The 14,272-nt window shown below is 37.5% G+C and overlaps 1 protein-coding gene across 2 annotated transcripts in view; it reads right to left on the bottom strand.

Moving 5' to 3' along the window:
* Positions 1-10,416: 10,416 nt before the first annotated feature.
* The window catches only part of angpt1 (angiopoietin 1), a 49,935-nt gene continuing 46,079 nt past the window's right edge, over positions 10,417-14,272 (bottom strand). For both annotated transcript variants that reach the window (XM_083524068.1, XM_083524067.1), the window contains exon 9: positions 10,417-12,291. In XM_083524068.1, coding sequence (XP_083380194.1) covers positions 12,128-12,291 — 164 coding nt within the window. In that variant the 3' untranslated portion in view covers positions 10,417-12,127. The remainder of the gene's footprint in view (positions 12,292-14,272) is intronic.

Below are 14,272 nucleotides of genomic sequence, written 5' to 3'. Positions count from 1 at the left end.
CAAAATTGATTAATTGCCTTCATCATTGCGATGGATAGCTGGAGACACCCAGACAGCCAGGTGTGAAGTGATTCTGTATTGGAAAGGTCCACCTGGACTGAGAGCCTCTCCATCTGCCCAGACAAAATGCAGGGTAAGAGGACAGAGTAAGAGCACCTGTGCCTGCTGCTGCATGTCCCACTTCCCTGTGTCTCCCCTCTGTATTTGTCTTTCAATTCCTCAGAGTCGATGGCTGTTCCTGAACTTGTTTTATTTGGCAATCATAGCCAATTGGGCAAAGTCAGACCTGGTTGCGCCGTCCAAACCTCTAGAGGGTTGTCCCGTTTGTGGAGTCAAAAGCTTGGAGTATAGTTTGATTTGGGCTAATTGGATTTGTGTTGTGGTAATCTGTCATTGATTAAAGGGATCATTAAGTGCTAAATGTTGATGTAAGAAGACTGGTCTGGCCTGTAATGTTCAGATATATTATGCCCTAAGTGGAAAGGCACAGTAAACTAACTAACCAAAATTATAGCCTGACAAATAGCAGGGTTTCTTTGTTTTTAAATTGTTGTAAAAGTTATGACATCATACAATTTTGATTAATCATTCCTTCCATCTTTGAGAGCTGAAATGACGTGTGTAGCGCCTAAAGTATAAGACTATGGCATTGTTAAGCTCACATCCAGACACAAAGTACTTAAAAGAAAAAAAAACCTAGATGCTCTAACATGTGAGAATATAATTTGACTTCATTCATATTTGAAGAATGTTTAGACAGCATCCTCTGCTATTCTGACACAGATTGAAGCTCCCCAATTCTGTCTTGGCTTCCTGAAAGTAAACTTTGTCAGGTCATCCATTCTTGCCTTTAATCCAATAACACTATTTTGCAACTTGCATTACCGATTGAGCTTGGCCGTCTCACAGAAACACATAAATACATGAAATGATTCAGCCTGATTTGTGACCATGTTTCAAACACAAAGTTTCTCAAAAGAGAGAGGAAATCCCACCCCCTGCATTGCAAATAACACAGACTATGAACACTGTTCAAGCAAAATGAGCTCATTGAAGCAACAAGAGCACCGTGACCTGGGGACTTTTCATTCTTTGGATGCATCTGTAATATATCTGTCTTCTTGGAGAGAAGAAGTGAGTTAAAACAGGAAGAACAGTTTGAGGGGGTGGAATATGAAATATCAGGTCTTATTTGAATCCTTCACCATCACAGAAAGAGTGTACAAAGGTACACATTTCAGAGGACTAGTAAATAAAAAGATAGAGGATATTTATGGATTAACTACTGCCCTAAGAGTTAATATTAAACTGCAAATTCTATAGAAAAGTACCTGTTCCAGATGACAAATCTTTTTTTTCTGAATAGACTGTAGCATCACTAAATGTCATACAGTCTTCCTTTTTGTAGATTTATATGCCAAATGACATTGCAGTATGAAAACACTTTGTCAAAAAGGTCAAATAAAAAAAAGCTGATAATATGAAGTATCAGGAGCAAGATCTTCCTTGAACCAGATCCAACCATTTTCTACACAGATATTTTAAACAATCAGAGTAGCTATTTCTGCAAATGATTGCATGATTAAATTGCTTCAGAACATATGGATATAATTAAAAAAAAGAAAAGAGCAGCTTGATTGGAACATTATAGACCGCCCAGAGATAACTTTAAAGATACTGTTTGACCAAAAATGCTTACTTTGCTAAATCTTGTCTCTGAAGTAAAGCTTTAGTGATACAGTTAGCTTAAGTTATATGCTAATAAATGACTATCATCATTGTAAACTGTGCTAGAAGTATCATTAAATCATAGCTGTCTTCCTACAAGTTTAAACTTGAAATATTCATATAAAAGCTTACTGGGGTACTGAAGAGTACTTTATGCAGAGCAGTGACTAAAGTGAGGATGTGATAGTAGTTGTGTTCCTGATCAAGTTACTTAAAACATTAAACTGTATTGAGGTTTACACTGGTACATTTTACAATACATTTCTATGTCTCTTACAAATCAAACAACTATTTGAAAAATATCTCTAAGCCTCAAATTCAGTGATCTACTGGGACTGGTTTATTAGTTCACCCTTGAGTCAGCACCAGTTCCAAAATGCATTCTTGACATGGGATGCTACAAAATCCTTTAAGTAGAAGCCTGCAGTCATCCCACTGGGGGAGTCTGTATATCTCTCCTAAATCACTGGTTAGCATTTCCTGTGAAGGACAACATTGTAAAATAACATGGTAAAAAGGAGTAAATATATGTAATACATATCGCAGAGGAGGACAAAAGCCTAATTGATAAAACACACATCCTTTCCTCACCAAAATTCCTGTACATTTTAGCAAACTGTTAACTTAATTGTTCTTCCATGCTGCCTGACCTCAAATTCATTCACTTCAGAGCCATATGTTCCTTTATGCTCATCTATAAATCTCAAGCACAAAAAAGTAAAGAGCAGGATATACATTTATAAAAACTTTTTAGTTTTTGTGCTTCAGCAGTGAAGCAAAATAGTCCAACAATGCAATGAAGTGCAGACTGTCGACTTAATTTTTGTCTATGAAGGATACATCCTTATCAGCAAAACATTTGGGAATTGCAGCCCCTTTTTATTCACAGTCCTACTATTTGTTGTATTTGAACAATTGGCTACATACTATTTGAAACCAAACTATTTGCTGCTTAGTGTTGTCTGCTCAGTATTTTCTTGGACTGCTGTGTGTTGGTGCAAATTTGGGCTAACAAAAATGTATAGCTGATACTATCTGATCTTCCATCTGTATCTGATAAGCGTTCATGCCAGTAAGTGTTGGACCATCATGACGTTTAAAAAGCAGTGCAAATCATTCAGAGGCAAAGCAAAAACTTTAGGCATGTCAGCTATTTGGTATATTGTTCTCAGAAAGCAGAAAGCACTGGTGAGTTTAGCAATAGCAAAACAATCTGACAGAAAAATGCTGACTGTCATAAAAAACCTCATTAAAGATGTGTGTACCCCATCTTTAGAGGTTGCTGGTAAGACTTAAAAACTTAAAGGCCAAGTCAAAGTTTGATAGATGCAGTCTCTAGAGTGATACGAAGTGGAAAGTGTGGACAGAAGAAGTAACTGCTTTTCATCCAAACTTCACACCTCTGTAAAACATGACATATTCAGCTCCCATTGGAATTTACTTACTTATCTTTGTTGATAATGTGACAGCAGCAGCATGCATTCTTAGCAAGTCAGACTGTACATATTGCATACTGTTCATATTGCAGCAGGAAAGTACTAATAATTTTATAACAGTGCTCTTTATATTCTAGACAGCCTGGGCAATTTCCTTTTCTCAGCTAAGGTTTTTGTGTGCTCAGGTTCTTACCTTGTGACTTTGACCCTGTGTTGTTTCCTATTAAAAGTCAATGCAACATCTTTTTGTCCTATTTCCCTTTAAATATTCTGGCAAGCATTCAAGAAACTGGATTTGCGAATGCTAAATACAGAGCATTTACACACACACACACACACACACACACACACACACACCACACACACACACACACACACACACACACACACCTTTGATGATGAGATTTATAATTTTTGACATTATTTTATTCTCCACATTTGACTGTATGATTGTTAGAACAGAGGCATTGGAAATCTGTGCCATTGTCTATTAGTGTGAAAGGTGTGCAAGTAACACACTTTACAGTTTTAATTAAAAACATTTCTTAATATTTGTTTATTTTTTGGATAGCCATTTGCACCGCAAAGTTGAATGTAACGCACAAAGCTTGACTTAAAGTCCATTTAGGTAAAGCTAATTATACAGTAGCTTTCTCTGCTGGTACATTGTTTCAGCAATGAGTAAAGTGAGTAGTACACACAGTTGCTAAACCACCTAGGAAGCAAAAAGTAAGTAACTTTGCTGTGTTTTGCATATTTGTAAGAACAAAAAGATACACTGATCAACCCAATGAAAAGAGGTGAGTGAGTGCCTGCTCTGTGTTTAAATGCAGACTAAAAACCTGGACCAAATGCACTGTATAAGCATCTCATTAAAATACAACATTGTAATGAAGAGCAGAGCTTGAAGGAACATAGTATAGTTGCCTTGAACTTAGAGTTGGACCGTATTTTTTTCATTGGTTCTGTCTCATTCTTTATACTTGAGAACTACAATTTTTGGAGATTGTTGTTAGGCTGCCATTGGAGCAGTATGGATACAGGGAGTTCTGACCGTTTGCCATCACAATTTTTTATACAGTCAGGAAATTCCAAATGGTCCCACACAATCTATGTGTCTCGGTTGAATGTTGGCAACAGCAACTAGAAAACTGGGAATGCTGCACCTTAGGCAGTTTTAGTGTTGGCTGAATTCTCAATGACTGTCAACATTATTACAAAGGCAGTGGCTGGATCCGTAACATTTTGCAACAAGAAGACACACATGCTTGAGTCAAGGTGGTGTTTTCTACTGCATTAAACTACAAGGGAGCCTTAAAAGGATCATATGTACCAGTGGGGATTGACAACACCACAGTGTTTTTTATTTTCATTTTACCCAGGAGAGATGCACATAGATGATGTAAAGGTATTCTTGCAAGTTGAATAAATGGAAGTCAGCAGATGCACACCTGCCAATGAGAGCTCTGTACCTGTGCAATACAAACAGATTGTGTATGCACATTATTTGGAAACATGCAGACAACTTCCCAATATGGTTAACAGACATGACAAGAAGACATTGAGCCAGAGTTTTACAAATTGATAGCTACAGTATAAGCCTTCCCACTGCTGATAAGGAGTTCATGTCTATACTTGCATACTATGAGAAAACATTCAACTTGCCTGCCTGCACCCAGCAGTTACTGTAGATAGAACAAATGCATTTACTGTACAAGGGGGTGACTTGCCCCTTTCCATACATATCACTGTAATTTACTTGTTAAGAAGCTGGAATCAGAGCACAGGGTCAACTACATGATATAATGTCCTTGAACTATTAAGGATTAAGCACCTTGCTAAAGGGCATACCAGTAGCAGTTTGACAGTGCGAGGTCTTGAATGCTTTACCATCTGTTTGATCTACTGCTCAGACTAGTTCAAAATGAAAGTGCCCTGGTGCCCTGGGTGTAAAAGAGAACAGATGGTTATGTATCTAACCATATTTCTTTATCTCTGTGGAGGTCCAGGCAACTGAGTCAGTCATGTTGACTATAATGACGAGAAGCTGAATATGACATAGGCAAACCTTTTGGGGTTATGGTTACATAAAAGTGAACACAAAGAAATTCTAGTTGCAAAAGAAAATCTCTTAAGCAGTCTTCCCTTTAGTTGTGGAACTATAGATGTTTGTAATTCTCCATACATCTTTCTTTTTTTAAGTCACCAAAGATGAAGAAAACTAATCTTTTTAATTTACCAAGAAAGACCAGGAATATAACAGGCCCAGGTATAACAAAGTACACAAAGACATATGCATGCTCAAGCAGGAAATGAAAAGTCATGTTCACAAGTCTGTTTAGTCTTTTTATTTTAAGTTGTGTGGATATGAATGTCAGATAACATGGCACAATATCATCAAAGAACCGGTGAAACCAGTTAACATATGTGAGACACCATATGTACATATGTACATATGTAGATGTCCTGCAGGACAGACGAGCCCTTCAGAGGGTGGTGCGTTCAGCTGAACGCACCATCCACACCGAGCTCCCTGACCTACAGGACATCTACAGCACACGGTGCCGGACCAGAGCTAGGAAGATTGTGAAGGACCTCAGCCATTCCAACAATGGACTCTTCTCTTTGTTGCATTCAGGGAAACACTTCCGCTCCCTGAAAGCGAACACAGAGAGAATGAGGAGGAGCTTCTTCCCGCAGGCCATTCGGTTTTTAAAACAGGAAACACCCAGGATCTAAAAGCTGGTCCACTCTCTCCATCATCACACTTCTTCTCTGTACATACCTCACTAGTAGTGCACTTTATATTTATTTATTTATACCACACCATTCTGCACACGGACACTTTATGGACACTCTATACCGCACACGGACACTCACGGACCCTTACACCACACCATACTGCACACGGACACTTTATGGACACTTTACACCACACCATACTGCACACGGACACTTCATGGACAACCCACCACTAAAATTGTTTATTGTTTACACTTTGGTACACATTATCACATGTCTACTGCCATAAGGATTTTCTTTGTATATACATTTTTCTCTTTGTTTACATACCTATCTTTATATATCCTTTATACCTTATATTTTATTTTATATAGTTTTTATACTTTATTTATCTGCTTTTTTTTTTCTTTCTCCCCACCCTATTCCCCTCTTGCCAGACCGTCGTATAAAGCATTTCACTGCATGTCGTACCCTGTATGTATGTGTATGTGATGAATAAAATTTTATTTGATATTACAAAAGTGTTTAAAATAATTTGCACTTCATTAAATAAAAATTATAAGCCAAAATTGCCATCATATTTGATAAAATTTTACTGATTATTATCAGTGCAAATAAGTTCAGTGCCATGAAATAATTTGTGAAGTCCCTGACAGTACCAAGCAGTTCAAAATGCATATATCAAGAAACCCTGTCTTGTAATATTTCCCCTTGTGGCTCCACGACTGAAATGTAAAATTTGCTGGCCCTGGATTTCAGCCCCTAGTGCCATCTAGCAAACAAACAAACAAGGACTGTTCTTAGCTATCCCCGAGTGGGCAGTCACTGTGGAGTCTGTGGTAAAAGAGGTACTCCCCTGGGCCTGCTCTGGAGAAGGGATCTGATAAACAAACGTTGGATTGCCCTGTGCCCCAGAGCTTAGTCGTAACTCATCTGGCGCTGCTAATTTAGACACCCCCACTTCCTGACACCCTTCCATTACCTCAACCCACTTCTTTTTTCACACCAATCCTCTAAACTGAATGTTGCACTTATTCTTGTTACTCATCCATCATGGTGATCACCTACAGGGCTTCTTAATGCTGAGTTCCCAAACTCCAGCTGTGTGTTTATAACTTCGTCTATGACTGTTTGCTCTGAATGTCTAAGGACATTTTTGTTTAAGATCCACTCAGTTTAACGTTGCCGTGTTGGGAAAGTCTCAAGGGTTTCTGCTGTGTAGCCAAACTGAATATCTGTTTCCTCATGAGTGACACAGGGTATATCAGCAAACACTGATTGTATTTCCAAATCAAGGGCCAGGGATCAAGTATTGCTGGCCTTCTGGCACTTGTAAAGATGAGTTCTATTGACATCATTGTTGCAGCAGGGTTGTGAATTTTAGTACAATTTTGTTTACTTCCGAAATAGAGGGAATTAATTTTACATCTAGTGCTTTGCCAACAAGAGTCAAACAGATCTCACAGAAAGCATTTCCTGATAGAGTTCAAAACTGCCCTATTCACAAACTAACCATAGGCTATTCTCCTGCAAGGCAAATCTTCATAGGTTTATATTATTATAAGTGTTTAGTGTAAGTTGGCCATGCATTTTAAATATACTCATTTTGTTCTTACTATAATCTATTTACATGCACTATACTGTGATTTTTTGACGGACCACCCAATCCAGTTCCCCCTTCCCCTGGTAAAGAACTGCTTTGAAATTATTTTTGGTCCAACAAAACCACATGTATTTTCTCCATTAAATGAGATATCAAAACATCTACCAAAACGCGAACACAATAAAGCTGTTTTACTTAAGTGAAATAGCATTTTCATAAGACACCAAACACCGCCAGTAGTGAGCTGGCTCACAACCTGCTGGCACAGGTCTTAATTAAACTAAAAACACAATTGCAATACTGTTATTCTCAAAAAAAGAAAAAAGCTCACAAGTGCAGTATTTCTGCAGTACCAGTGCAGTGCAATATTATCCTTAAGAGATTGGTCATTTAACATTTCCCTTTAACACTAATTTCTGAGGTAATATTTTATGTTGTAAAGCTTATCCAATTAAACATGCATTTAGTGTACTTCTTCGGAAAACCTCATTCAAATAAGAACCTGAATTATATGCATAATTACTCACAGTAGCTGGTTTCACACTTTTATGCTGCATGAACTAGTTCCCCTTAAAATCTCACAATAAATTATAAACCCTTTTTTCTATTTAGTGCTCCCCTATCCCCTAACGTAGCTATAATCAGGAGATAAGTTAACATCCCAAATTAATGCCAATGGAACTAAGTTCCACTTTTCAAGGCTTCTACAAATGGGGCCATAACCTTTCCAGTATTACTGAGAAAAACATTGTAAATTGATATATACATTATTAGTGAAAGTCTTATAATTCAGAATGCATTGGCACGGTATTAATAAACTAGCTGTGCTGAAGTGGTAAAGAGTCGTGTTTAGATTCTGACTGTTATCTCTTGGCTTAACAAATTGTCTATCTGGTGCCCAAAAATGGCCTGGAGTAAATTTCTAATTGTCCCACATTTATCTAGAGTTTGTACATGATTTGTAATATCCATATAAGGCCATCTGGTTTATTTTTAGAGAATCCTGCCTAATTTAAACATCTGGAACAGCCCTACAATGCAACATTATCTTTTTTTATGTATATTCTTTAATTTCCAGTTTCACTGCTAAACTTTTTGGTGTGCTGTCTCTCAAGAGGACAAGATAGCGCTCTTTGTCCATACCACTGGTATGGACGCACTTTGTGCGTATCTGATCTGGTCCATGGCTTGATGCCTATCTTCAGGTCAACCCTTCTGGGTACCTGAGTCTCCCACATTCTGCAAATGTGCAATGAACCATCCGAGTCAGCAATCCATTAAAGTATCTGACTTTATGTTTTCTTTGTATAATGGACTTTAAACTCAAGGCTCATTGGCCAAAGATTTTTAAAAAGAATGCTGAAACATCCTGCAGTACTCGGCTACACAACATTTTCTCATCATCATTCACAGCAGACCTGCAGTAACAGTGCCAATGAACAACATATATGATATGAGCTTGCTTGTCACAGAGCTGATATACTGGCTAAACTTTCTACATTTGATGTATGTTTTACCCATGTCTTAATACCTTTCCCAGCATAGTCTTACATATTGTACAGTTCACCTCAGAATTACTTAATCTAGTCTGAAATTACATTCACACGGTCTACATTTACGTAATTATATCCTGTTTTTGTCCTTCACTCAACTAGTACATTTTTCCACAGCAGAGAATAGTGAATGAATATTGATTACTTTATGTAACATCTAATATACAGGATGTTCCAAAACTCTATATACAGTATATAGTGCATTATGAAAACCAGCAGTACATCTGTAATACCCTCGGCAATTTGTGGGCATCCACTTCCTGGTTGAGTTAGCCACACTTCTAGTCTTTTTTTTTTGCTAATAAGTTTGGCAACAGTGATGTTTGTGATGTGCTTGCTGTTCTCTGTGTTAAAGTTTACAGCAAGCTTGGTTATTCCAAACCAAATAATTAAATTCTTCTTATTGTGTTAAAAGTCTCTCCGGAAAAAACATATGAAATATCATAGAAACTATGTATGAAAAATATTGAAAGGCATTTTGCAAAACCACATATATTAAATCCAATAAATAATTCAGTGCATATAGTTGAATTGTTTTATTTTGCCATTCCTGAATTCATCCTATTCTATTTTCAAAGACAATGTTACGGGCTTAATATATAGAGTAGATAAATATACAACTTAAGTTTGACACACCTGCTCTATATTATGGTTTAATTCAGACTCTGACCAACATCAGTTTATCATTGATTGAATTTGTGAACGTACATTACAAAGCACTCAGGTTTTGCACTGTAGCTGCCTTAGTATATCATTCTTCTGTTTGAGAGTTTATGATGTTGCTCTTTGGCTTAGTCTATAATGATTTTCGTTTGTCCAGATGTTTATGTTCATCAGCAATAAGTCAAAGCAACTGGAATGGACTACTGCTTAACTGCGTTTTTTTGTGTGGGCTTCAGCAAAATATATGGCCTGCCACTCGTTCATTGTGTGACTGGGCCCATTAGATGGTGGCAGCGTTCCAGAGGGGCTACTGGGTCAGTGCAGGTGCTGAGGGATAGGCAAGAGTTTGCAAGCAGAGGCGTTTGCTTAACCCTCCTATTAGGGTGGAAGAATGTTGGCTGTGGAGTAACTTGACCATCCTGACAGCATTGCTTGACACCTCAGCAATCTGTCACAGCAGCAGCGCTGCTTGAACAGACAATAGGCGTGCTTCAGGCTTTCTTCTTAACACCATATGCTTGTGTTCTCACAATTCTTCCTCTTTGTCTGGGTGTAAATACAATGTCTGAAATACAATGTGACAGGAGCAGGGAATGCATTTTATGAATCTTAGCAGAAGCAGAAGTCTGTAGGTAAAAAAAAAAAAGGAAAAGCATACATGACCTAAGATTGTGCTGTCTAAGCCAGAATGTAAGATTTTAGTGCATCACATGCATTCTTTTATTTAAACATCACAAAATGCTGAATGTTACAAAGGATTGTACAATTTTATGAGGTAAACTGTAAAGTTTTGAAGGCAGCCCGCACTAGAATTATTATTTCTGGTGTAATTCTGTTTTTTTTGTAATTCTGAGCAGATCCCATTGCTTTGACACAATATAAAAACCCCTCTTTCCTCAGGACAGCAAGGAAACACACATTATTTCAAAATATTTTAAGTATGTTAATAAATGGCATGCTAGTATTTAATATGCTCCAGATGCTGTATGGCTTATCTATAAAATTACCTGATATTTTTTTTTAGTAACACAAAACAGATAAATGTCTGCAGTTGTTCTATGCGGCTTGTTCTAAAGTACCCTGCACTAAAATGAGCCACTTTTGCAATTTCATAGAAAAAAAGCAATTTGTATTCTTCACTAATATTCTGCAAAGGACACTGTGGGTGCTTTAGATGAGTTTTAAGTTATTGTGTGTGCATGATGATTCTCAACATAAAAATACAATCCATCTGCCATGTACTCCAAATAGACAGTAAAGGCATAAAAACAAATTTTTTTGCACATTAAAGTGGTACATTTGCAGTGTCGCCACAATAAAGCTCATTATGTACAGTATATGAATGTTTTAATGCATATAACATATTAATAAATTGCTGTCTGTATGTAAAAATAATTGAAAACATAATTAATCTTTGCTATTCTTAGTAATAAAAGGGCAGGCAGTAATTTTATACTGTGATGCTCAAGCTCAAAGTGATGTTTCACCTCTCCTGGGCTTGGTCAGTGCCTGCACTTCAAGAATTTTGGTTTTCCTTTTCTAACACATCTGAATCTGAATTCACAATGGCTTTAATAAGTAATTGAGCAAGGTGTATTTTACAGCAGAGGCACCTTTTTAATACATTCTTACATCAAACTGAATTCTAACTCGCATATAAGTCTGTATCGTACATGTGAACCCTGGCCTGTATTCTGTCTGTGACTGCTTCTAATAAAAAACAAAACAAAACTCTAAAATAAACACAATTTGGCATCAGTCAGACCCTATTTTCTTGATTTAATATCAAAACCTTCTTTCACATTATTGTTTGAAGTTTGTAAGCTGTATACAAGGCTTTCTTCTCTATTTTGTCAAGAATCATGTACAAAAATTGTGTGTAGGTACAAAACATATAATAAAACATTTGTATGTGTCTCAGTGGTAACTGTGCAACAACACTGTTTGTTGAAAAAAGTCCAAGACAGTGGCTCACTTTTGGTTTTCAGAAATGTTTCCAGCTGCTGCACGTTTGTTGAGCTACCAAATGAGCCGCAGGCTTATTATATGTGCAGTATCGCCCAGTCTGCCCCTATCAAAGGTGACTTGCCTGCCTCAGCAGCTGACAGTGACCCAGCAACGGCACTCGAGTTCATATCTCTGATATACAAAAATAAAAGCAGTCCAAGAATGCTCTCTGAAAAATCCCCAGAGTTAATCATCTCCTGTGATAATCATAAAGCTGAATCTCCTCTTTTCTCTGAAGCCCATTTTCCATAAAAGGTGGATTACTGCAAGTGAATGTCACACAATACGTATCATATAGAACATATAGTGTACCAAGCCACTTCTAATGTGTCCTGGTATAATGAATCACCACCTTCAAAAATGTTTCCACCTACACAGTGGGTTTGTGAGAAGGTCTACGAAAAGTCCAAAGGTCGGATCATCATGGCAGTTGCACGGAGAGAGTAACTTGGCCCTTTGAAATAATGCCACTTGATGCCATTGAGTTTGCCAACATGTTGTCCCTGGATGTAGTACATCCCGTTCAGGTTTGATGGGCCACAGGCATCAAACCACCAGCCTGAAAATGAAAGTTAATAAAAAGATTGAATTAGTAGGTTAAATGCATACACAATGTGTATTAGTTCAATATATGAACTTAATACATCATTAACACTTAATCAGTCTCTACTGAGACACAAGAGGAGACATAGGTTATAATAATGAGGGTTTTTTTTTTCTGAGAAACAGCTGAGAAACAGGAGACTATATGAGGTGTCTCTTTTATTTCCAATTGAATTCTTATCTAGGAGAAAATACAGAAATATCAAGAAGAGCTGTTCTTAAAAACACAAGACCCTGTGAACGAGGAAGCTGGATTATAAATCAAGCTTATAAGTACAGAAGAAGAGTGCAGATCTGTGCAACAAGGGTTAAAATTTTACACGATTTACAAGATAGTCTTATAAGACGATAAAAACAAAATATGGATAGTGGATTGAGAGTCAAATGGACTGAATACGTTCTCATACTTCCATGTCCATGTTTATTATTAACAATAATAATAAAAAAAAAATCAGGAGTGCCGTACTGCATGTATTATATGCATATAACATGGATGAGTGACACTAGAACATATTTCTACATTCTACAGCTTTTGACATTGACAGCTTGCACTTATGATAATTACAGAAGCATGTGACAGGCAAAACCAGCACTTCAAACTGTACTGACAATGCACTAAGAATATCATCCACACATGTCAGGAAAGAGGGAGGAAAAACGCCTGGATAAAATAAATAGAAATCTTTGCTGAATTCCAGAATATGATGAGATGAAATATAAATCAGTGAAGTTTTGCTGTCCTTGTTTTTCTTAATAGTTTCCTCTCACTAAGATGTTTGCTTGTAGCTGTGAGGGGTAAAGCCTTTCATCTGTGTCACATTACAGTCCATTAAGCTCAACTATGTTGCAGCGGTCACACTCAGGACACACACATATACAAACAAACACACTCTCTCTCTCTCTCTCTCTCTCTCTCTCTCTCTCTCTCTCTCTCACACACACACACACGCACACACGCACACTCGCACACGCTCTTACACTCACTCACACACACACACACACACACACACACACACACACACACACACGCCACTTGTAGAATGCGCCCATAGAATGCCCCTTATGGCATGTATCACTTCTGTGAGAGAACTTGGCGCCTCTTCACCAGGTCAAATGCCACTTTCATCGGTGACATTTCGCCTGCCTGACTTCTAAGAGCCAAGTATGCTGCCCTTTTATTGCTATAGACCAATCTGACTTAGGTCCCTAACTGGATGCTAATATTCCTTGTTACCATGGTCATAGAGTTCAGGTATCAAATTAAATCATGGCTAAAACCAAAGCTTTATATCCATACTAGATCACTTAAACATAATTAAATAAGGCAATAGTGCAATGCATTAAGTACCCCAACATGTTCCTGCCATGTATTCCAATACAAGAGGTGGTAATAGTAGTAATTTTCAATACTGATAATAAGGATCTGTCACATTATTACGTTTTCTTTCTCATTGCCAGATTTTTCCCCCCTAAACATGACAGAAACTTGACATATACTGTATATGACATTCTTGCTTATTCCTAGCCTGATATTTAACAGGTAAAGACACAAATATATTTAGTTACTGTTGTGCAATAACAAATAAGTCCCAAGCCAAGACTGCAAAGTCTTAGTCAAGTTGTGAGTTCTATACTTACATCCTAGGCAGGTGATAATATGTGCAGCAAATGTGACATTAGTGGTTGGGAAGTGGTAGCTCAGTAGTTAAAATGTTGGAATTTTGATCAGATGGCTGTGAGGTTAAATCCTAGTTCCACCACTGTTGGGCCATTAAGCAAGCGTTTAAACCTCATGTGCTTAGTTGTATAAATTGAGTGATTTGTACAGAAAGTTGCTGTGAATATGGGTGACTGCCACAGCAGCCCTTTTTTTAAGTTAGTTGATTGGCTGTCTGACCTGTTGAAGACTGATCTTGGAAATGAAACATAATGCTGAT

This window comes from Silurus aristotelis (assembly GCF_946808225.1).
Source record: "Silurus aristotelis genome assembly, chromosome: 21".
NCBI lineage: Eukaryota > Metazoa > Chordata > Actinopteri > Siluriformes > Siluridae > Silurus > Silurus aristotelis.
The sequence above is the reverse complement of the archived record's forward strand: the minus strand, read 5'-3'. Positions and strand labels throughout refer to the sequence as shown.